At 38.7% G+C, this 25302-nt stretch overlaps 1 protein-coding gene across 1 annotated transcript in view; it reads left to right on the top strand.

The window, feature by feature from the left end:
• lamc3 (laminin, gamma 3) overlaps positions 1 to 25302 on the top strand; it is a 99946-nt gene that overhangs the window by 54321 nt on the left and 20323 nt on the right. The window contains exons 10-13 of the mRNA XM_047809541.1: positions 3692 to 3890; positions 5521 to 5624; positions 12472 to 12711; positions 25001 to 25189. Of these exons, the coding sequence (XP_047665497.1) occupies positions 3692 to 3890; positions 5521 to 5624; positions 12472 to 12711; positions 25001 to 25189 (732 nt within the window). The remainder of the gene's footprint in view (positions 1 to 3691; positions 3891 to 5520; positions 5625 to 12471; positions 12712 to 25000; positions 25190 to 25302) is intronic.

Raw genomic sequence — 25302 nt, 5'->3', positions numbered from 1 at the left:
TTTTCATTGGACACATTTAGACATCTACAACCCAAGAGAATAGCTGATGTGTAGTTATACATTCTGATATTTCTTGATGGTAGGACCGAATTCAGGTTTTTTTTTGGTACAAAATCATGATAATGTGATTGGGAAATTTATTAAAGAATTTGTTGAAACCAGAGAAGATCATTTAAATCAGCCTAGTTATAGAACATATATTTACACTATTATCTTTTTTCAGAAGTTTTTAATTAAAAAAAGAATATCTAGACAACATATACCTTCAAGCAGCAGTGTGAAAACTATATCGATGAATTTGCTGCTAGTGAGATTGCAGGCTAAGCTCAGACAAAGTTCAGTAAATGTCATCAGGTTTCATCACTTTGGTGACGGTTAATTTGTCTGATGAAGAGAAGGTCAGCACCTGTGTTTCATCACATTTGATCTTGAACAGCAGAGAGAACAGAACGTGCTCGAAGTCAAGGGCCTCTTCGGTTCTGTTTCACTCTCCTATCTTTCAGATAAAGTTTTAGTTTTTTTTCTTCAACCCCAATGGCTGTAATTTCTTTTTTTCTGCTCTACCTATTCCCTGTCAAACCCTACGTGCCATGAAAAACCAAATAACTGCCCTCTATGTTAATGGCTTAACAACACAACAGTGCAGACATAGATATGATGGTACTGTACAGTCTGTTCATTCTGCATGATTTTACAATTTTACCTCATCAAGATTGCCATACAGTAGTTGTAGCAATTTAAGCAATATTATTATGTCTATTGTATATTTATATTCAGCTTTGTATTTTAGTTATAGTTTGGTTTGAACTGATCAGTTTTTGTATGATACATATATTTACAGTGCATTGTGTGTGGCATTTTCCTAAAATTCATCATTTCTTAAGATGGCCAAACACTGGGGTTAAATCTGGGTAATTAATGTGGGTAAGGAAAAAACAGTTTGTGATTTTTTTCACTGCGTCACTTTACCTAACCTTGCTTACCCAACGTGGCCAAATGTTTTTGCATAACTGACCATGTACTTTTTGAAATCTGTTCCATATTTAGTCCCCTGTTGCTGTATTCTCCACTTTTCTTAACAGGATTGCAATAAGATTTTGGAGCATGGCTGTGTGGACTTGCTCATTTAAACTCAAGAGCATTAGTGGGGTCAGGCACTGACTGAGGACTGGGGTGCAGTCAGTGTTCCAATTCAATCAAAGGTTCAGTAATGATGAGGACAGGGCTCTGGGCAGACCAGTAGTCCAAACCCATCATGTCTTTATGGTTGTCGCTTTGTGCACATGAGCATTATTTTGCTGGAATGTGAGTTGGCCCATTTTTAGTTCCAGTGAAGAGAAATTGTAAGTGGTAGCTCAGTAGTTAAGGGTTCGGACTACTGATCAGAAGGCTGCCACTCCTGGGCCCCCAAACAAGGCCCTTAACCCTCATTTGCTCAGCTGTATAAATAAGATAAATGTATGACGCTCTGGAGAATGTTGTCTGGCAAATGTTGTCAATGTAAATTGCATCCACAATACAAGTTTGCTGGTCTGATGTCCAAATATTTTGGAATATTTCATTAATGCACAATACAAGCATAATTAATGCTAATCTATAGGTAATGCTTAGAATAATGTGTAAAAGGCATCTTTGCTAGACAGGTAACTACAGTATGTACCAAGAAACATCTAGCTATCTGACTAAAAAATCCAGAATGCTACTGAAACCACAACAGCATTTGGCTGCGCTCAGTTGTAGACGTACAAAAAAAAACTAAAAGTTTTATTTACTATAGGATTACTTTAGGTTTATTTACTCTAACCCTGACTTGAGTAATGTTACTGCTATTGTACTGATGTAGTAATAATGCACTTGAGAAATGTAAAAGAAAATGACTTGTCAATGTGTTTACACCTCTGTTTAAACTTTCTATATTGCATAAAAGTATTTTGGGCTGCTTACAGCATTTCTGGCATTACTATTCATCTCTATGAACTAATTTACTCCGTCTAAAGGAGAATTTCCCATGTGAGATGTTTGCTTTTCAAGTAGAAAAAACTGTCTATATATATATATGAGTGTGTTTAGGTCAGATACCATGTTCCAGTCTGAAAGCGCTGAAGCTATGAGGTGCTCAGCCCCATCCTCTTTCATTTCACAGATGAGTCATGAGCCTCAGATCCTCAGGTAGAGCAGCCGGGGACAGGAAAGAAAAACACACACAGTATGTGTTTAACAAGACTTTGTTTTGTCTGGGATGAGAATGTTTGGCAGCGTTTTGTCTCTGGCAAGACATTTCACAAACTTCACTAAAAGAAATTCTCAGCTGTATAAGATGATGGTCTGATCTGATATCTCCAGGAAAGTCTGATCTGGTGCAGTCTTTACTGATTTGTCAGCATAGATCTGATTGATGAAGATTTCTATGCAGCACTTTGCATGAATAAGTACATTAAATCCAGTTGGGTGAAGCAATGAAATCAAGCCTAGTTCATTACTATATAAATGGGATTCTTATCCAATTATATGTAAGTTGAGCATTTAGCATACTGTATATAATATTTTTATTATATATTTTTATATATAATACATATATAATATATAATTGTGTTTACAATTTTTATGTATTAGAAAATGGCTTGACGTGACTGTTTATAGTTTTTTCTGCATTTGATGTTACTGTAAAACAGCTTCTGTTATTGCTTACATTATAGCAGCAATAAACACTATAGTCAATCTAAGTCATCGCATTCTGTTACATACAGAACATTACAAAATGGATTCCTGAAATTCTTTCTTACAAATAATCTGGCTGCTATGTAAATGGCAGATTAAAGCGACGAGACATTTTAAGTGCTCCCTGTGTGTTGTTTAGGACCAGCAAGCTGTAAATGTTGCCATTTGCTGACTGAAGTGAACGTTAACAAGAGTCTGAAAGTCAAAGACAATAACACAGACAACTGCGTTTTCAATTCTAGTCATTACTTTTAATGCCACCATAAAGACAGAGCATTAGAAGTAATGAAAAGCTTCAATCTCATCAAACAGCTAAATAAAGTCAGACGCTGTATTGTTACCCAAACGGATTTGCATGCTAATGAATAAACAATATTTCATATAATGAGTTATAGAAGTTTGTGTATGGCCACGGTTTTAAGTCTTAAACCTCAAATGTTCTCAGAGGAATATGAATATCTGACAGTTTTAATTTTGAGGGAACATTTGGGTGGTCTCAGAAAGGATAGTCAAGTGTGTCTGTGTGTGTGTGTGTGTGTGTGTGTGTGTGTGTGTGTGTGTGTGTGTGTGTGTGTGTGTGTGTGTGTGTGTGTGTGTGTGTGTGTGTGTGTGTGTTTAAGAGCATTCTGTGGGGGCTTTTTGAAGTCTTTAATGAGGGGAGATGAGATGAAAGCCAATTACAAGACTGTCCACATACACTGCTGCTTCAGCAAACACTGAGACTGAGACAGGACATCAGAGAACCCTTCTACTTGTCTGCAGAGCAAGGATGTAGCCTTTATTCCTAGTCTTTCTGTCAGTTGTGGGATTTAGATTTCCTGATTAAAGTCTTTATCACACTTCTATACTTCAAATCTTCCAGCTTACATTATTTCCCTACTTACAGCTACATCGTGCTAAGAACATTCTCTGCTGAAAATAAGTCTCTTGAAGAAGCTAATGAGGAGGATTTTTGTTTTGTTTTGTCTAACAGCAAAGTTTCTGGGGAACCATCTTCTAAGTTATGGCCAGCACCTTACCTTGTCATTTACGGCTGAATCACGTGAGCTGTTGCCTAAGATTGTCACCATGGTTCTTGAAGGATCTGGACTGTCTGTCAGCGCTGATGTGTTTTCGACACAGTATGAGGAAAGTGAGACTAGCCACAGCCCTCATAACATCTTTACACTCAGGTATGTGTCTAGGAGTTTATATATTAAGCATGATATGAATGAATTTATTTGAAAAAACAGTTGGCATTCCTGAAGCTTGAAATTTACACACAGATTATATTGTCAAGCATAAGTTCATTTCAATAACACACATTTAATAAAAACTACTAATCGTGTGACCAAGCTGGTACTTCTCAAGCTATAATGTGCCCTTTTCACCATATGGTGATTTTTGTTCCACTGCATATTCCAACATGAAGAAGTGCAGTTCAAGTGCTAGACTGATGCACATCCTTAACCAAAAAAAAGTGTGGAATTTTTAACACTTTATGCACTCAGAAAAGGGGCGGGGCTACCATTTTCTTTTATGAGAAAATAAATATTACTCTTCAATAGACTACATAGTATGCAGTGTAACTATGTCATTTGAGATGCAGCTAGAGCTTGTGTTAGTTATAAAACCTTCATAAATTTTTTGGAAATGTTTTGTTCGGTTTGGTCTGCAAAAAAGTTTCATTGAAAGTTTCGTACATTTACGTATAGCTTCTGTGCACATAATTTGCTCTTCAAGAGAAATAATAGTGCTGATTGATTGGTTCTTGATTGAATTCTGAGGGGTAGAGCTTTATTTAAAGTAGTTTACAAGTAAACCCGTTTTATCACATCCATAAATTCAGAAGTTACTTCTCTTCTGTTTACTCAGACTCTTTACATCCGACCATGATCGCAAAGCATTTTTGGTACATTATGTAAGTTAACCTTCTTATTCCAGCATGAATTGTAGTGGATTTCAAGGCTATCCCAGGAATGCTGAGCATGAGGCAGAACTACACACTAGAAGAGACACCAGTCCATCACATAAAACAACATACCCTCAGTCACAAATACATTCACACCTAGGGGGCATTTAGACTGGCCTGAAGCAAGAAGTGTATTCAAATGCTGAGGGAGCAGCTAAGAACTCCAAGAGTCAAAAAACAACAAACCAAGTGATAGCGTGCTAAGATTCTCGTTACTCTTCTACTGAGATCAGGACAAATGTTTTGTTTCTCTATAAAGTTCATTTAAGCACAACAGGAAACAAAAAAGATTATGAAGACTATAGGACCTGTCCCCAACCCAAGACCGTCATAGGTTTGCTGCCTGATGTTTACATGTTTCTGTCTAGATTTTTGTTGATTGTAGTGAAGTCCTCTTGTGTACAGTAAATATGCTTTCCATTCATTAGTTTGTTGCCTGAATGTGTTCACCGGTTTCATGATGGTTCTTGGTCAACTTACTTGCTTTTATATTTTCTGAACCAGTGATGATCTGATAATCACCACTAATTCCTTGCATGAAGACTTCTGCATACTTGACACTGTAAAGCAGAGCTTTATTGTCCATGTTATAATGCATTTCATTGCACTTTCTGTTTTGCATTTCTGGTCCTTAATTCTGCATTGGCCAGTATTAAACATGCCTTACATTCTACACAAAAACACACAACATTCACCATCTCAAATCTCTTGGTATGCAGTCTCTGTATGGAAGACCTGACACTTTGTAATAAAAGCATCACTGTGTATCCTACGCATGGACATGAACGCAAACAACACACTCATGGCTATATGAATTTTCCAGATTTTAATGTTCTCTTTTTAACTGATAGGTTAACCGAAACTGAGGTGAATCCATCTCTCACTCCATTTGAGTTTCGACATTTGCTCAGCAACATGACTGCACTACACATCAGCAATGTTGGAGGACAAAACTGTGAGTGTTGATTTCTATTTCTATTGAGTGTCTGTTTTTGCAAGTGTTTCCAAACATAATAATGCAATGCCTACATGTGGTATCCTAATAGATATATGAATAAACCATTAGGATCATTCAAGTCTATTTGAATATAAACATATTTTACTCAAAGCCTTAAAGCAATTTCTGTGTTGTTTAATATAACATGAGCCTACATTATTGGTGCATTAAAAATTATCTGTCAATAATCTGGAAATGGATTAGAACATAGAATTAGAACTCCTGGACTAAGTTTGGAAACATAAACAGATTCTGCAGTAGGACTACATGCTGTAACATAGTCCACTGGCTGTTTTGTGTTTGGTCTGCACATCATAGCAGGGATATTGCATTTTGTAGTGATTTCGAGCGAGGAACCACCAGCATGCCGATTGCAACAAGCAGCAGAATAGACTCAAAGGATAAAAATACACATGAGCATGCACAGAGCTAGTCTTAAAGGCTCCAATGCCTGATATAGAAACTTGCTATAAGTAGCATTGTTTCTAGTTCTGAGGTAAAAATGGCTTTAAGGCAGGATCCAAGGCTTTAGGTGGATGGCCAAGCTCTTGATCAGTGGTCCAACAGTGGCTACTAGCACCTGTGAGCTAACCCAGAGCTTGCATTTTGATCCAGCCTTAATATACAGCCAGTTGCCCACAGACATGCCTCAAAGGTTGTGCTTCAATCAGCAGTTTCGAATGTAGTGTAGGGGCTCTCAAACTTTTTGGAGCAAGAGACCATAACTGATTGAGAATTCTGTACTATGACTTCCATTGCTGCAACTACAAAAAAAAGGAATAAATAATACCCCTGTCCCAGACCTCACTCTGAAAAATCATTGGGATACAGTTACAGCATTAATATTTTTTACATTTTGCTCCGTTTACACTTAAATGTAGAACTAAATTTATTAATAGAACCTTTTGACTTAAGACCAACATTTGTGCCCTTGCTCACTCTGAACTACACTAAAAACAAAGAGAACACCTTGTCAACAAATAACAGAAATATGTGCTTCATGTGTACACACACACAAACACATAGCTGTGAGAAGGAGAAACGTACTAATGGTGCGTGTCCCAAACAAATCCTTGAACAACCTTGTGAGTTCACATACCACCCAAAGGCTTTGGAAGAGAAATAATATTAGAAAAGAATAAGCTTCTATGTCTCTCCCACTGGAAATGGATTATTAGGCCATTATTATTCATTTGTCAAATGTCCCATTACAACCCTGGCTGCTTTGTTCTTCAACACACACATGCACACTGACAGCTTGAGGTATTGCTGCATGAACACTGCCATAGAGAGATGTGCTGCTGTGTGTGTGTGTGCCTTTCTCTGCGAGTTCCTACAGTATGTGCAGCAATGTCTAGGAACGATCCCCTAAAGGTTGGATATAGCATGGTAAAATGGCTCCACAGAATGTGTACATCTATGTAGGTATGTAGCCATATGTAAAGATGGCAGCATGGTGTGTGTGTGTGTGTGTGTGTGTGTGTGTGTGTGTATACCATAGATATTATTATGCATAAGAGCTTTGGGTACTTAGGGAAAAAATGTCTCTCCTCCCCCATGTTTCTCCTCTGCTCCCCTTAGCCTATACTGATTAATTGATCTCCACTTCTTTTATTTATATACATGTTGAAAAATTCACTCTGCCAGCATCAGTAGGCTGAACGAGAGAGAGGTAAAAAGAATAAGAGGGTTAAAAAAACAACAGAAGAGAGAGAGTTGAGAGTTGGCATGTTGGTTATTCAATAAAGGGCAGAGATTTGCAAAGACTGGAAAGTAGAGATAGGGAGGAATTATAGAATACATTACAGAAACTCATTAAAAATCCAAACAAATAACAGCACTGAAAATGGCTGTGGATACCTGCTGCTTAAGCGAAGTTTCAACATTCATTCATTCATTTTCTACCGCTTTTATCCGAACTACCTCGGGTCACGGGGAGCCTGTGCCTATCTCAGGCGTCATCGGGCATCAAGGCAGGATACACCCTGGACGGAGTGCCAACCCATCGCAGGGCACACACACACTCTCATTCACTCACGCAATCACACACTACGGACAATTTTTCCAGAGATGCCAATCAACCTACCATGCATGTCTGGACTGGGGGAGGAAACCGAAGTACCCGGAGGAAACCCCCGAGGCACGGGGAGAACATGCAAACTCCGCACACACAAGGCGGAGGCGGGAATCGAACCCCGACCCTGGAGGTGTGAGGCGAACGTGCTACCCACTAAGCCACCGTGCCCCCCGAAGTTTCAACATATAGAGAAAATTCACAAACTTAATGCATGGATGATGGAATACTAAAGCATTTTTTTATTAATTACTACGTTTTTGCTATTATATACTGTATATATTAGGTTAAATGAAACAAATTTTAATATGTAACCTAACCGAATGAACCAAACAAAATCTATAATTGTTTCATAAATTCAAAACGTGTTAAGATCCTTCATACAACAATATCGTTATTCACAACTTTTTGCACTTAAATGAGTAAAAGGGGTGAAAATAACAGAGATGTTTTTTTTTTGTATGAAATATATCTAACTAGCATCCATGCCAAGGGGGCATGGTAGCTTGGTGGTTAGCAATTTTGCCCCACACCTTTGGGGTTGTGGATTAATTCCCTCCTCTGCCAAGTTGGCATGTTCTCATACTTCTGGATTTCCTCCAGGTTCTCTCATTTCCACCCCAGTAAAACCCCCTCATAAATATTTTGCGTTCCTCTATTTTACTGTACCAGTTAGGAAAAAAGCAAACTTCAAATATTTGAACTTACAAGATTCAATCACTTATTCTTTTAACAAAAAAAAGGTTTTGTAAATAATTTAATACTCTACAGTAAAGAGTAAGGGTTCAGGTATCATCTGGATATGTATCTGTATTTGCTGTTCCACTACCTTCTGTTCTGGCTTGAGCCGTAGGGGCAGCCATTATAGTTGCTCAAGTGGGAGTCAGTTTTTTCCCTGCAACCAACAATGGAAAAAAGTCTGGAGGGCTACCTGAAAGGGGGCCTAAAGCCAGACCTTCAGTCTTTGGTCTGCATTTTCTTAAATTTAGCCTGTTGGACTAATGCTTTGTAGAGTACTGAAGCCAATGTTTCCAAGTACATGTGACTGTTGGTGAGACTGTGTTTTTGTCCATTGAGCTATGGATGGCTTATGGATTAGCTTATGATTGGGCTATGAAATTCTGTTGTTGCTGTTTTCTTAATAAGAGGGGCTGAACTTACATTAGATGCAATAATTGCTTTTGGTTAATTTATTTCTTGGTTCATATTTAGTCATTTTCAATGTTTGGTGTTCTGGAGTTTGAGCTATGTTTTGTACTACATATATAAGAGCCCTAATGGTAACAGTTGTACTCTTGGAATAGGCAGTGAACCTGTTACTAGCTTTGATCTTGTGTGCTAAGATTACTAACTAGTTGAGTCAAGCCTGCATCATATAGATGTAGTGCATTCTGGATTTTTTTCTGGAAGTGTGGTTCTTCCATGTTAAAATTTTCTGATAGGAAAATGGTGCGTGACCAAAGGAGAATGTACGCTTTTGAGCACGTGCACAGTTGCAGACCATCGGGAACCGAATAGACCAGTTCTAGACCATCAGGTACAAATGATTACTAAAAAAAAAACATACACTAAATGGACAAGTGTATGTGGACATGATCATCACACCCATAATTGGATCTCACATGTGTGTGATGCTTAAATGAGATGTGGGGATGTGTTAGCTCAGTGTACACCATACAGAGTATTACCACCTCGAGTACTCCACGAATACTGTATACTGTACATGGTAAGTTTTTAGCATCTGCATATTTTCTGATTCTTTTTGGCAGCAAAACATGATAGCATTTCGACTACCAAAATAAACATGTTGCCTTAAGGGACAATTACATATATATGCTGCAGTGTGCGACTCTACTGCATTATCATTATTAGAATCATTATACCTTGCTATGACTTACATGCTTATTCGATTATAGTAACACAGCTCAGGTCTGATTGTCATTCACATAAATCAAAGCAGCCGGAGTGTCACTTTTGTTGCTGTTACCACGTCAGCAGCTTAAGAGTTTATGCCGAGCGTTTCTCTTCACGGTCATATCATAGCGTGACATTCGGTCAAGGTGACTAGTGAAAAATGACCTAATATTAAATGTTTAATATTCTTTCATACACCCTTCTACACCACCATCACCTCTTTACACATGTATCCACTCACTACCATTCACGTTGCAGATATGCCAGCAGGGATTTGCTTGCTCTTGTACCTATTTCTTAGAGAACCTGCAGCCTATATAAACATATTACACAGTAGTTTAAAGGCACAAAGTTCTGTTATAGCTCATGGGATTTATGACTAACCACAAAAACGCAACTGTAAACTGAACCTAGTCCTAAAGTAACAATTAGTTCTGGTAATCAGAGAAAAAAGTTTTCGCAAGATACAATTTGGCTTTGAAAAGCTCTTAAATCAACTTTTCGCAAAACATTTTTTCCACAGCTGCTAGAAATTGTAATGAAATGACTTTTTAATTTTTCAATTAAATTTTTCTGTTACAGACAAGTTACCAACTAAACGATTGTTGGTTTTTAGTTACATTTTTAAATACTTGGACGGACAGAATATTTATTATTAAAAAATAATTCTTATTTAAAAATGTCAATCAAACCTCCACTCACCAATCATAGGCATTTTAGTATTTGAAGATGGACTTTGAACTTCTTTAAATGTAAATTCATCTTTCTTTAATAGAGAACCAAGACTTGTTCTTATCCTACTCAGAGGTAAGGGATATGGGCACTGGGGAAGCCAGTATTAAAGAATGTGCCATCTCTGGCCATCGTATTGATGTGTGAAAATGAAATCAATAAACCCATCTAGAAGATGGTTGTAATTCTTAATACCCTCTGCCACTGAAATGTAACATGCTTGAGTAGCTGATATTATCCTCAGTTGGATTCATAGCATAAAGAGTGATGTAAGGTTGACTTTGTGGAAGTTCTGCTGGATTTCCGCAGCCTAAAATCATCTTTGGATCTTTAGAGATCTTTCTTTCAACTTAAGTGCTTTTATAGACTGCTTATGAATGTGACAGATTTTTTCATATTTGTCAAATTAGCTTTTTTTTTTTTAATTATATGGTTTATATTGTTAACATTATGTAGTCACCTTTCCTGTAGGATTGGAATGTTTTATCAGCTTAAAAATTGGTTTGGAGGCATTAGGGGAGCATGTCGATTTTGCATATAAAAGATGTTAGCAATCCCCCAGTAAGTTGGCACTTTGAAAGAAATATCAATGATAATCACTAATCTAATTTATTTACTTGGTATAAGTAAATGCTAGCTTCACTGCTGTTATATGATAATGCCTTGGGCTCTTTAAAATTTCTGCCCTGTATGTACTTGCTTTTCTTCATGGAAAGGATCAATACAAAAGGGACCAAACTGGTCCAAAGTCAATTAAACTTAAAATGTCTGTCATCGAACCTGAGACAACCCACAACTATTTAACCTTTACTCTGATGTATGAATGCTTTTGCTTAAAGGAATGGCCTAATATATCTTACGCTACACCTCTTCGAATGAGTGCCATTAATCTTTGGAATGTTCATGTTCTAAAAACATGTTAGTTTGAAGGTAGTGCTCTGCAGTTCTCTTCCTCAAGTATCCCCATAGTGCTAACACTTCTGAATCAATGCACCAGCAAATAAATTATGTTTATATAGAAGCAGGAAAATGGGTGCTAGTGAATCAGCCCTGGGAGTTCCTGGTCTAAAAGCACACATCAACATTTTTCCATTTGCTTTGCTTAATTAGATTTTATGAAGTAAACTATAGCTGCTTCCCACAGACCATGCACTTAATTGTCTAGTGTATGAATTTTAGAAGGGTAGTACCATCTGGATCATTAGTATGAAATCGCACTCACCGCTGGCATCTTGGCATTTTTTCCCTCATAAACAATGTCAGCACTTGGTAGCCCTTGACTGTCCAACATTCCACATGTGTGAAGTGCATCATCCAGGTACTTCACACTATTTATAAAAAATGCCAAAGAACAGTGACTAAGTATGCAAACTGGGATGCACCGTGAGCCTCTGTATGTGTGTGAAGGTGGCTGACATAAGTACACATAGAAGTATATCTATTAAAAACTGTAATTCTAACCACCATTTCTGATCACAGAACATTTGTCCACCAAGCTAGGGGGCAGTGGTAGCTCAGTGGGTCCTGAGTTCCAATTCCCAGGCCACCAAGCTGCCACTACTGGGCCCCTGAGCAAGGCTCTTAACATTCAAGTGCTCAGCTGTATAAATAAGATAAATGAGAAGTCACTCTGAATAAGGGTGTTTATATAAATAATAGAAATATGTCAGAATAGGCAGTGCATTTCAGCCTGCATAGCTACAGACCGGTCCATGTGTGCATGTTGAAGTCCCCATCAAAAATGGGGACTTAAACAATATTAGGTGGTTGGATTTATGTTACAGCTGATCAGGATAAATTAAAGAATTAAAAGTAAAAGTTCTACTTTGTTTATTTCTGATGCTGTGAGCAGCCATGCATTAATGAAAAAGAAACCTTATTATCTCAGTTGCAGTGGCTCATATCTAACATACTGAACATACTGATACTGTTTAAACACCATAAGGTCTTGAAATTTGAGCGGGCTATTTTTTTTTATATGAATTAAAATAAAAAATGAGAACACTATCAGACTGAAAGGTAAAAATGGTCATAACATTCTTTTTTTTACACAAAAAATAAATTTGACCTTCTCTCCATCCACAGATACCTCCCAGCTCTCTGGTGTGACACTGACCTCTGCGACACTGGTCGAGTCCTACTCCAACACCCCCCTCACACCACCTGCCCCATGGGTTGAAGTGTGCACCTGTCCACTGGGATTCATGGGACAGTTTTGTGAGCTGTGTGCACCTGGTTTTACCCGAGATCGTCCTAATGGCGGACCATATTCCCCCTGTGTTCCATGTGACTGTAACCAGCATGGGACGTGTCATCCAGAAACAGGTCTGTGAGAACAAAATCCTTTAATTATTTTTTTTAATTCAAATGACTACTTTCGGGTCAAAATGACCTGAATATAATCTTGTGCTTATTTTTGCTTGTTAATTAGAGAGCATGTGACAAGTGCTAGAGCTTTGTTCCAATTTCAGTAAAACTTTAAAATAGGTCAGTTTGTCCAAAACAGGACACAGGGGTTAGAGGCTTTCAGATTGTGTGCAAGCACGTCCAATCCGTCAGCTAAATACAGGATGTCATATATTCTTCTTTTTTTTCGCACCTCCATCCCTGTCTAATTTCTATCTCATTTTGCCCTGTCATCTTGTCTTATTGTTTCTCCTGCACTCCCTCCCTTTACCCCATTTAATGGCCTGCATAGTGAGATTATTGCCTGCGTAGGTGAGGCCGAGTTCACTACCACCTCTTTATTTCTCATTAGCTCTGTTAACCAGCCCCTGGCTAATTAATAATAATATAGGCTAGACCTGTACTGTACATGTGCGAGAGTGTGAAGCGTACATGTGCGAGAGTGTGAAGCGTACATGTGCGAGAGTGGGAACAGTACGGCCAACCGCTGCACCACACTGTCGCCCTATTTTTCTGACATTAAGCAAACCTTTAAAAGTCTTGCCCCATTTCCCAGTCTTGCAGACATGCCGTCTAATTCACCCGCATAAACCTACTTCAGTACAAACAGGGTACTTCACCCATTTAAACTGACACAATTGATAAAAATGACTCTATATGCAACATATTTAACTGTAGAAAATGAGTACTGTAGTGATGGCAAAGTGATTACTTAAAATATTCACAGAATTGAGGCATTAGGATACGGATACGTATCAATACAGAACCAATACAATAATCAATATATTAACTATAAAAAAATAGATAAAACCCACATAAATACCAGAATAACTTATCAAATTTAGCCAGTGAAAGCCATTAGAGGCTATGGGCCTCTGTGGAATTCCTCTGTGTGCTTGAGTGAGCAGCAAAAACGGCATAATTTCAGCCAGAAACATCAGCAAGTGTTATTTCTTCCTTAAATTTTAATGTGGAATCTATAGAGCATCAGCGAATCTGAATCAGATTATGAAAATGTCACCGCACTGGATTTGACAGAAGATTGAATATGACCTAACCATAGCTCTTGATAATGCATTTGCTGGAACTCATCCACATTTTACAGGTTACTGCTCGCACCAAACGTCTGAAAAGTACATCAAATATAGCTGAAAATGTGACATGTGCCAGGTAACTTTGTTTTTTATTCTTTGTTGTGCTTGCATTATGCTGGTGGAAATACTATCTTAACTTCCATTAAATTCCCACAAGTCTGTTCTCTTATTAAAACCGGGATCCATGGCCAAGTAAAAATTTTGTAAAAAATGCTTGCCATGCATGGGTGGGAAGAAAGACACCTGTAAATAATAGTGACAACAGCCAATCTTTAGCTCATGTATGTGGAAGAGGGCTGACAGCACTATGTTTGTGTGGGTGGCAGATCCTTTTCTGTCATTACTCCAACACTATGGAACTCCCTACCCATTGCACTCAGAACTATCACCACTTTGTCTGAATTTAAATCAAGGCTTAAGACCCACCTTTTCAACCTTCATTATTAGTAAATGCATATGTACTAGGAGTCCTTAATTTTTCTGAAATGTGGTGTATGTATCGTGTACTATGTAGAGTCCTATCTCTTGCACTGTATGTTTTTGTGTATAGTCCTGTCTTCTGTTATCATCTCATGCAGCTGCATGTGATCCTTCGTCATGTGCAAATGTTGCATATATGTTTGTTTGTTAGTTACACGATATTTCATTTGTCTTGAAATACTGTACCTTGTAAAGCGTCCTTGAGCTTGGGAAAGGCGCTATATAAATTAAACATATTATTATTATTTATTATTATGTTATGCTGCCCTGACATGCAGCATAAGCAGCAGTTAGCTGCATCCGGTTAGCTTTAGTGATGTTTAGCTCCTTATGAGTGAAATAGCACTTGAGGTTCGAGAACAAAACTAAGAAACAGGTTATTGACATTCATGAACAAATGAGAACTTGTCTCACCGATGTCGGCTTGGTCAATAAAGGTAAATCTTTCATAGGTCGTAAGAGGTTACTGTAAGAAAAAGACATCAAATCTATATGACTATGTGTCATTGCTGTGCTTTTGTGAAAATTTGTTGTGCTAGCATTATGATTTTGAAAAGACTTTCCAAGGTCTTAATTCACCTGTAAGGCTGTTCTTCTTTCAAAACAGGTCTATTTAAAAGAGAAAAAAGGCGACACGGTAATGATGAAACTTACTGTAAAGTCGGGTGAACGAATCTGTGAATAAATCTCAACAAATCAGAGTCAAATGACTTGACTCACTGGAATGAATCGAAATGTCTGTATATACAGTAGTTAGTGCTTATACTGTGTATGAGAGCTGACTGGTGAGTGGGAAGTGAAAGGTGACCAAAAAAACACACGTTCCCTTTGTCTTCATCCCTTTTTTTCTCCCCTGCTTTCTCTGACACTTACCAGGAACTCAGACTCTTTTAATGTGTTGCAAATTAAACCTTCATAGTTCCCTTATGAGCGTAAAAAGCGATTAGTTCAGTGCAAGGATTTTACGCTGCAAATTAATGTCAAACACGAGCTGATATGCTTTAAGAGAGAGAGATAATTGTGAGGCAAGAGCCAGGGAGGTGTTTAATAAAGCACTCTGAGCAGAAAGGAGGAGACAGGCGATGGAAAAGGTCAGGGCACGTGTAAAAGAAAGTTGTAAGAGGATCAAAAGCAGAAAGACGAGCGAGGGAACGAAAGGAAAAGCCTTGGTCAAGACATTTTTCCGTCCCAGGAGAGGAGGAGGAGCTCAGTGCATTTATTTATTCATGAATCTGTTTAACTTCAAAGTGCAATTGAATGCCAGTTGCAATAGGCGCCGTTCAGGGCCATTTAGCTGCTTAAATCCTTTTCAGGTTGGTAAATAGAATTAGGCTTGTGACGAATCCCTGCTGAAAGTAGCTTTGCTCGGCATTAGCACATACACATGCCATTCTTCATTTTCCTCGTACTACAAAAGTTTTTCAAACTCATTCATAGCCTATTAGAATTTTAAGGATTTTTTTTAAGGCTATTCAGTTTAGTTCTCCCTTTCGGAAAAGTTTTAAAGTGTACAAGGAGAGCTGAAAGAAAACACCTATTTGATTTTCATACGCATGAGCTGGGAATTTTGCTGGACTTGCAAATGAGGTGCAACTGACTATTAATTGGCTAATAGCTAATCAATTCGTTCAGCCGAGACTAGCAGCAAGAGCAGAGAAGCGGTGTTTCTGCCTGAGCGCTGCACTATTGTGCTTTCATAATTGTGATTTATTAGATGTTCTCCAGATTGTGTCACTGCCAGCGACAGAACAGATTGCAAAAACGTTAATATTTGTGGTGGGGAAGAAACAAAAAACGGGACGCTGCTCATCCAACAACGGAGGACTAATGAAGTCAAGCATATGTCCTTCAGATGCGTGTACGTTGTGCTTGTGCCTCTCTTTTGCTGTGTATTTTTCTTCTCAAGTGTTAATTTAAGACTTGCCATCCATTAAATTAGAGTATGCAGGAAGGCGTGGGAGGGGTGTTTGGGGTGGAGAATGATGCAATAAAACGCGGCATAGAGAAAACACCGACTTATTACGTGAACGCCTTCGTTAACTGCAGTGCGCAGACGTAAATTTATCTTTTGTACAAATAGGTTGTGTCAAGCTCTTTTTTCAGTCCCTCCAGCTCTCTAGACTCCTCTTTCCGCCTCTTTCCTGAGCTCACGAGATAATTCGATTATACTCCATGCACGTGAATTAAGTCATGAATTATAGAAAGTTGCAATGTATACATAAACACTATCTTCAAACAGCCATCTATCATTTCTTTCCCTGTCATAAATCTTTCACGCAGTGTTCCTTGTAAATATGCCTAACACTTTTTTAAACCATGGATGCAATTTCCCCAGAAGGTGTAGTGTTTTACCCTGACGGCCACCAAATATTGATGTCATATAATAATCGTGGAGACCAGCCGTGCTATATAATAGATTTTTTTTTTCCCTCTATATTGTTGCTTCATATTGCTGGTGCTTACAACGGTATGTATTTATGGCCACCATGTAGCTTATTGAAACCCTTTCCTTTCTTAAGGACAGGTTGAAGGGCAACATTTGCAAGTAATGCAAGATGAGAAAGTACGGAACGGAGAGGAGGCGAACGGAACGAGGGAGCGAAGGCCTTCACAACTCATCAGTCATAGATCATCTGCATTTTTATTTCTAAGGTTAGATCTAAGGGTGAAGCGCACAGCTTTAGAATTATGTGCAATATGCTGAGCGGTACAATCGCTCATTCCTGAATTTTCAAACTTTAGGCTTTAAAACAGCCATTATCCATTCTGAGGGAGGAAAAGAAAATGAGACTATAACCTAGTGCAAATTACATTGAATCTTTCATTTCTCATCGAAATGACATGGAATGAAAGGGAATTTTTAAAAAAAATCACAAAAAAATGAAAAAGAAAGTAGGTAGCCTTTTGTGGCCAAACCTTCAGACTGACAGCAGCTTTTATTGGCCACAAAGCACCACCCAAGAGGATGTCTGACTGACATGTGCAGTAACCAATCACAGTTTGGTTTGTTCAGCATCATGTTTAGGGGTGTGAAAGTGTAAAATCTATGTACCTACAAAAACAAACCATAGATCCTTCATTTAAGAAAGTCTGTACCATGTACCATGAGTCTGTACCATGAACTTCACATCATTTGGAAAAATCAAAGATCGTGAAGATCGTCATAAGCACACAAGGTCACAGTTCCTGTAGAATCTAATTAGATGACTTGCCATATACATCAGACATCCAACCAGCACATTGTGTAGCTGAAACTACTACAACTTTGTTAAATATATATGTAGCCCAATTGCTTGCACCCATTTTGTCAATACACACAGCACACAAACAGAGAGAGTAAAACCAGAGGTAATAGGAAGCAGGTGAGCATATTAGTGCAACAACATAATGAGGGACAGAGGTCGGATCAGGAAGTTATTAAAAATAAAAACGTGTCATGAATCCAAACGAAAATGAGAGCAGCACTGGAACCTGCTGCATTGTGTGCTGACAAGGATTCCTACACAGGACCAATCAGAAGTTCCTTCTCTTCAAGGGGACAAAATAACATAGAGCATAGCAGCTCCACCATCATTATTTGGATGAGTCCCAAATTTCTACAGTAGCAGAGTTAGAGAAACATCTGGTCTGAAAAATAGTTATACAAAGCATCTTCATGCACAAGTTAACACAAAATGGTGTTGAGCAAGAAAAAAAAACAGCTGCAGGTCTTGTAGACGAGAGAGGTGGAGATCAGAGGAGATGATCAGAATGGTTCGAGCTCTAAGGAAGGATATGGTATGTCAAACAACCACTCTTTACTGCCATGGTAAGCAGAAAGGTTTATATATAGAAGGCTTTATACATGACTTTTTTTAATTAAAATTTGAAAGCCCGTATTTAAGTAATAAATTAGCCACTTTTGCACAATTGTAAGTAATATGTCCGTGATTTGTATTTCAAAAGCCTGCAATAAAGCAGAATGATGTATGGGGTTTTCTGTGGTAAACCCGGTAGTCCCTCACATCTGCATTTTCAGTGATTACTTTGTATGAGAGAAGTTCAAAAAGAAGCAAATGACATAACAAGCAAAGGTTCGTATTATACAGGGAGAGACATGCTTCCTGTTAGAGCGCTGGTTCAAAAGGGTAATGAAAGTGCTTGATCCTGTTGCCTTGAGGCGTAAACATTATGGCCATGTTGTCTGTGGAGAGCAGAAACTTGTTGATTAAGAGGTAAATAGCTGCTCAGAACCAGATTGAACCTGGTCTGATTGATGAAGTATGACATCTCAAGCTGAATACGAGTCTTCAACGTCAAAAAGGCAACTCATCCCGTGGAGTTGAGGTCTAACAACCATGTAGCATGAATTTCAGTCTATAATAATGATAAGAAATGATTCGCTCTAGTAATTTATTACAAATATATTAAAGAAGGCTTAATATATTATGTTTTAAGTAATAAAGTGTTCTGTATGACACAATACTATAGTATTTGTTTAAAAATAAATGCTAATAATCAACTAGCATCGCCATAAATGTGCGGAAAGGAAAGAGCATTGTGAACTCTTTCTGCAGAATAAAACGTATTTTTCACTCCTCCATTTTCCGCCTAGCATCGTTTTCCTTTTTCTCTGTTTTTTTTCCCCCCCTTCTGTTTCTCTCGACTGAAAGAGCTGCAAACAATAAGGAGCTGTTCTGAGGTGCTGACATTTAGCCATGCAAAATACGGTGAATAATTCAACACGGCGAGACATACAAATGTCAGGAAGAGGGGAATAGACTTTGCCTGAAGAGAGTTGAGAGCGAAAATAAAGTCAGGAACTAAATAAGGACGGACACCCGCTGAGCTTCAGATGCTGATATGGTAATCTCGAGGCCCCTTTGGGCAAGAGGGCGGCTTCCTGTTTCATGTTGTGTTAATGAACATTTGGAGTTAAGGGTTTGGCTACAAAACATTCGGTAGTCTATGGGGTGCACGTGTGACCTGATCCCTTGATAGAAAATCAATAGAACTGCATGGATCATGTATAAATAGGCTTATGACTTTTCCGAAAAAAAATGTCAGGCTTGTTCATTGGAGATAAATGTTAGAGATAAAAAGTAACTTCATTTTAAACTATACAATTTTTATTCTGCTTCTATACTTCTGTAAAGCTGCTTTGAAACAACATCCATTGTTAGAAGCGCTTTACAAATACATTGAATTGAAAATTAAAGAGAGTGTAAAGAAGGTATAAGAAGCTTTCCATAAAATAACACTGTTCACACTATTACATGGTTGGTTAGAATATTCAATTCATTCATTCACTCTCTTAAAGCATATCACAGGGCACACACACACACACACACACTCTCATTCACTCACACACTATGGACAATTTTCCAGAGATGCCAATCAACCTACTATGCATGTCTTTGGATCGGGGAGGAAACCGGAGTACCCGGAGGAAACCCCCGAGGCACAGGGAGAACATGCAAACTCCACACACACAAGGCGGAGGCGGGAATCAAACCCCCAACCCTGGAGGTGTGAGGCAAACGTGCTAACCACTAAGCCACCGTGTCCCCCTGGTTAGAATATATTTTATATATTTAATGGTTATGGAAGAACCATTAAATATATAAAAGCTGCTGGTGATTATTAATAAGGTGATCCTCAATCTATCAGATGTCGCTGTAGGTAAATTATTACCCTAATGCAAATAATATGCTTGGAAATCTCTCTTGGAGGAAAACAAATATTCATCTATATGACACAGAAATCTTTAATCCTATTTCGAGGCCTGCTTTATTTTCTCTCTCTGAGAGTCATGCTGGGTGAAGAGCCAGGTTTAACAAATGCAGCAATTAAAGCAGTCAAGTGTGTCTAATGGAGCCAAGCCAAGTGTGTTTTTCTCATGATTTGATCAAGATTGCTAGATGTTCTTGTATTAGACGTAAGCTTAATCACTTCAGTCGGTTAATATGTCTGATGCAAACACGTCCTCGTAAAAACTGAGACGAGCTCCGATCTGTACAGAAGACCGCAGAGAACACATTTAATGGACATTCTTTGTATTAGTATTTTCTACTCTCTCTATCTTCATTTCTCGCTTCTCTTTATTGGTGAATTTATCTTCTTTAAAAAGGAGCAAAAGAAAAAAAGGGGAATACCCTGGTCATTTTCTCTCCATCTCTCTTACGTTCTCTTCTCTTCTTTTCTCTTCATCAGTCTCTTTCACTACAGGAAGGTAATGGTACCTCCAGGAATATTAAACTAATGAGTTTATGTATTTCGTTAATGCGTGACCGACATAATTAAGCTTACTCCTTGGTGCTGATGTGCCTTCACTTAGTAAAACAGCAATCCGGAGAGACGTATAGAAGTGCTTTATAATCGCCGTCAAAAACTAATTAGCGCAAACAAGTCAAGATCCTGTCAAGCTAAAACCCCGTTAGAGAAAGAGGTCATAAATAAGTACATAAATAAATAGTATTTAGTCCACATTAAGTGCTGGCTGAAGACGCTGGCCTTTGGTTTTCATTTGAAAGACAATCGTCTGTAGGGTTAGGGTTAGGAAATCCTAGGGTTAGGGTTAGGGTTAGGGTTAGGGTTAGGGTTAGGAAATCCTAGGGTTAGGGTTAGGAAATCCTAGGGTTAGGGTTAGGGTAGTTGATTCCACCACCTGAGCACCAGAGTATGCTAACTCCTTTTTTTTTTCCCCAGAGGCCAACAAATGTCCATGTTCAGCATTGAATTTCCTTGTCAAGTCGCACTCAACAGTTGTGGTTAATATGAATCTCATATGAAAGTAGACATGTTTTATGAATTTGTACAGGTTCATAACTATTTATTTTTTTAAGTAGCCTTCAAGGGACAATATACTCATGGAGAAGAAGGGAGAAACCTGTGTAACTTAGTCAGACGTGTGAGAGAAAGCTGGATGAGTAGAACTTCTACAAAGCTGCGTGTGTTACTAGAAAACCTTGCCTTTTTTATTTTACCCTGAATGTCCGTCCTTATTTTGTTTGGAGAGAGAGAGTACGCCATTATTCCCACCCCAGACAGTCAGCCAACGTTGCTCTCTTGGACCATTCAGCTGCCTGTCATCTGTTTTCAGCGTGTAATACTTCCCCCTTTTTGCAGTTCGGTTTAGAATTCTACAGAATCACTGATTATAATTTGTGTTACTGTAAAGTCATCTTTAGGTAATCTTTCAATTAACACGCTGTTATTAGCCGGGATTTTATTCGGCATGCTGCTGCTTGTGTTTACAGCTTTGAAGATGATTCGTATTTGTCCGTCCATTATGTGCTGACTTCTGGGGCTTTTTTCTTTTTTTCTTTTTTTTTAATCCATGTATTGCCCCCCAGTGTTGTTTGCTATGGTTTGGTCTGCACACGCTCATATGTAGAGAACGACCTCCCAAAAGCCTGCAAAATCAAATACCTCTTAAATCTAATTTAGCAGAACAAATAAACTGAAATAGTGTGAGATGCAGGAAAGCGGGAAGTGAGCTGTCCCCCCAAGCTCCGATTTTTATTTAAAGACCAGAGTCTTCCTGTGGAACAGCTATTTTTCATTAAAGGCAGTCTCTCACACAGCTCTGCTTCCACCTTCGACTTCTTTTCCTCAGCCTTAGATCTGTCAGGTACGGTCAAGAGGCTTTCAGCGTTCCAGAGGCACCGTGGGTGTGTGTGTGTGGATAAGAAGGTGAGAAAGTGCTTTAAGAGTGCACTCACAATACTACAACATTCAAAGTGCCAACATGGGGGGGGGGGGGGGGGGTTAACTTAGGCTTTGAATTAGACTTTGAATGTTTTATGTTTGCTTTAAATTATAAACACACCTGCATACATGTGTCGCAGAAGATGTTCCTGAATATTAAATGTACATCATGACAAATAAACATCATGATAAATTATTAAAATATTGTGATGTGCTGTTGTCTAAAATCAAATCCACTGTTCAAAAAAAAAATTATTTCTGGATAACAAAGGGAGAAACACAGTTAATAACAGTCTTAAGGCCATCTGCTATGCATCATTATACCCATTATACCCGAGCCAATATTAACAAGTAACTAACGTTCACTGCCACAGTCAGGGAATAAAATAATATTCACCTTTGGCACTCTTATTGCTACAACCTCGTATTCCATTTAGCTCTTTAAATTTTAAATTGTACTTATTTGTTGGATTGCTTGCTCATTTGCTTTTTTAAGCCATTTACTGTAAGCCTAGTCTATTTTTTGTTCACTAACACAATGTGAAAGTGATAAATATTTTTAAGATGCATTTATCCGATCAGCCAATCAGGTGGCGGAAGCAAGACAATGCAGAGAATCATACACATGCAGGTCAAGACCTCTAATTAAGGGTTAGATCAAACATCAGAAAGGGGGAATGTGATCTCAGTGACTAGCCGTCGTTGCTACCAGACGGACTGATTTGAGTATTTCAGAACCTGCTGATCTCCTGGGATTTTCATGCACAGTTGTGTCGGCAGAAACACCTTGCTGATGAGAGAGGTCAGCCGGGAACGGCCACACTGGTTCAGGCTGACAAGAAGGCTCTAACGTTTTGTTTTTGCAATGGTTGGTTATTTGAGTTGCCAAGCCTTGAGGCAGATGGGGCACAACAGCAGAGGACCACATGGGGTTCCACTCCTGTCAGCCTGGAACAGTAATCTGATGCAGTGGGCAATGACTCAATGAAACTGGGCAGCTGAAGATTGGAAAAAATCCAGACAATGTTTTTCCAACAGCTGGATAATTACATGATGTGCAGGTGTTCCTAATAATATGGAAAATTTATTTTCAAGCAATTTGATTTGTATAGAGCTTTACTGAAAATCAGAAGCACATTTAGATCCCTAATGAACAAGCCAGTGGTGACACAAAGAACCTCCAGGTTTTTATTTACTTTAAGCTAAACAAATGAAGGCAAAATCAAGATAGCTTTGCGATATTCAGAGAATCAAAAATAATCGCAGATTTTCAATAGATTTCACATACATTCAACCAAATCCCTGTTCTGTCTTCAGGCTTCAGGTAGTGAATCCTCTGTATGCAATTTCACCAATTGTAGTACTTTTGTGCAAAAATCACAGAAAACCATTCATGTTGAAAAGAAGCCTTTAAAAATTTCAAACATTTTTGGTCACAACAATCAGAAGGAACGGGAAAATCTCCCTTAGGCAAGAAAAATATGAAACCTTTGGAGAACCCTGTGTCTTCTGGGTGACATCAGATATGGAAATAATAATTTATTACTCTTCTACAAGTAAAGATGTCTCAACTGACATAAGCATATTGCAGACAGGAGTCCTGAGATAAGTACAGGAAATATAAAAATATTTGAATCAATATACTGATTTCAGGGTGTATAAGATTTCTGCTGATGATATGGACTTCACACAGGAACTCAGTAACCAGATTCATTCAGGATGTATGATGGTATCATGTACTGTCTAATATATACAGCTTCCGGGATCAGCATCTCTCTCTCACATTCTACTTGGCTTTTTATTTGTTCATTTGGAAAATGCCCCCCCACCCCCCACCCAACCTGCTGCAATGCAATCCAGGCGTATAGCTAAGCAGTTGGGGGTCTTGCTCAAAGACCAAATGTCAGCTCTGTGACAGTCCTGGGATTTAAACTCAAAGCCACTGAACTACCATCAAAGCATCCGGTCTCTCTTTAGATGCTTAACAAAGTCACCAGAGTGTCGTTCAAGCATCTACAGTTCAGGGCTTTATGCAGTACTAGCGGAGCATACGGATTTGATTCTGACACACATGACTTAAAATCAATTTTAGCACCCTGTCCGTAAGGAAAGAGGAAAACAAGGTTATAAAAAGAATGACGTTCGGGATGTCTTTTCCTAAAGCGCTTTATGATATTGGAATGAGGCATGGGACACTGTTGGCCCAAGGGGTTTGTGTGATGGCTTGTTTGTCTGTAATTTTTTTTTACTTTAGCATTTTTACCCTTAGATTCTTTTTTTCTCTAAACACGTCTCTAAAGCAATTACAGTCGGGCTGGATTTAGATTCTGAATTGGCCACACATGGGTTTGCCTCACTCACTAGCTCTCTCTCTATCTACATCCCCTTCCCCCACCACTTGCTCCTTTAACTCTTTTTTTGGACAGTAACGATACATTGCCCTCTACTGTCGAGAAAAGGTGGTACACGCTCTGCCCCGAATCTGTCAGCAAAGAGCGTCAATAAAGCGTTCCCTTGTCAGTGATGTGTTCTGTGATGGTGTGTGTGTGCGTTTTCTTGTAAAGTTATCTGACGTTGTGCGAGGATGCGGTCAGAAACCAAATGGATGCAACATGCATGCCCAGTTCTACATTTCTAGGCTGCTCTGACACACTTCGATTTGTCTGTTCTCAGAGAAACTCATAATGTATTCACCAGGCTCGTGCTCTCCTGCAAAGCGTGTATGTGTCAGGTGTTTTTGTGCCAGCTCTTCTCAGTGAGTGTAAGACTCTAGTGTCACCCTGGGCATGAAACAGTGGCTGTAATGAGCGAGTGGGTATACAGGGTATGCAGTATTTTGGTCCTCCGGTGTGCAAGTCTGTATTAATACATTAAAGTGTGTGTGTGTGTGTGTGTGTGTGTGTGTGTGTGTGTGTGTGTGTGTGTGTGTGTGTGTGTTGATCCAGGTGTCTGTGACTGCACAGACTTCACAACCGGTCCCTCTTGTGAGCGTTGTCAGGATGGTTACTATGGGAACACATTGACTGGCAGCCCAGGAGACTGTGTGCCCTGCCCCTGCCCAGACCGTACCACTTGTGCCCAGGTGCCAGAGACAGGCGAGGTGGTATGTACCAACTGCCCAGCAGGACAGAGGGGTGAGTCACAGTTTTTTAAATTTTTACAATGTTCAATAAATCTAACCATTCTAATAACTGTTTTAATGGTTCTGAGGCGAGATAATGTTAATTGCTATGTGCCAAAAAGAACA

This window comes from Tachysurus fulvidraco, chromosome 26, assembly GCF_022655615.1.
Source record: "Tachysurus fulvidraco isolate hzauxx_2018 chromosome 26, HZAU_PFXX_2.0, whole genome shotgun sequence".
Lineage (NCBI taxonomy): Eukaryota > Metazoa > Chordata > Actinopteri > Siluriformes > Bagridae > Tachysurus > Tachysurus fulvidraco.
Note: the sequence above shows the minus strand (reverse complement) of the source record. Positions and strands in the feature narration are given on the sequence as shown.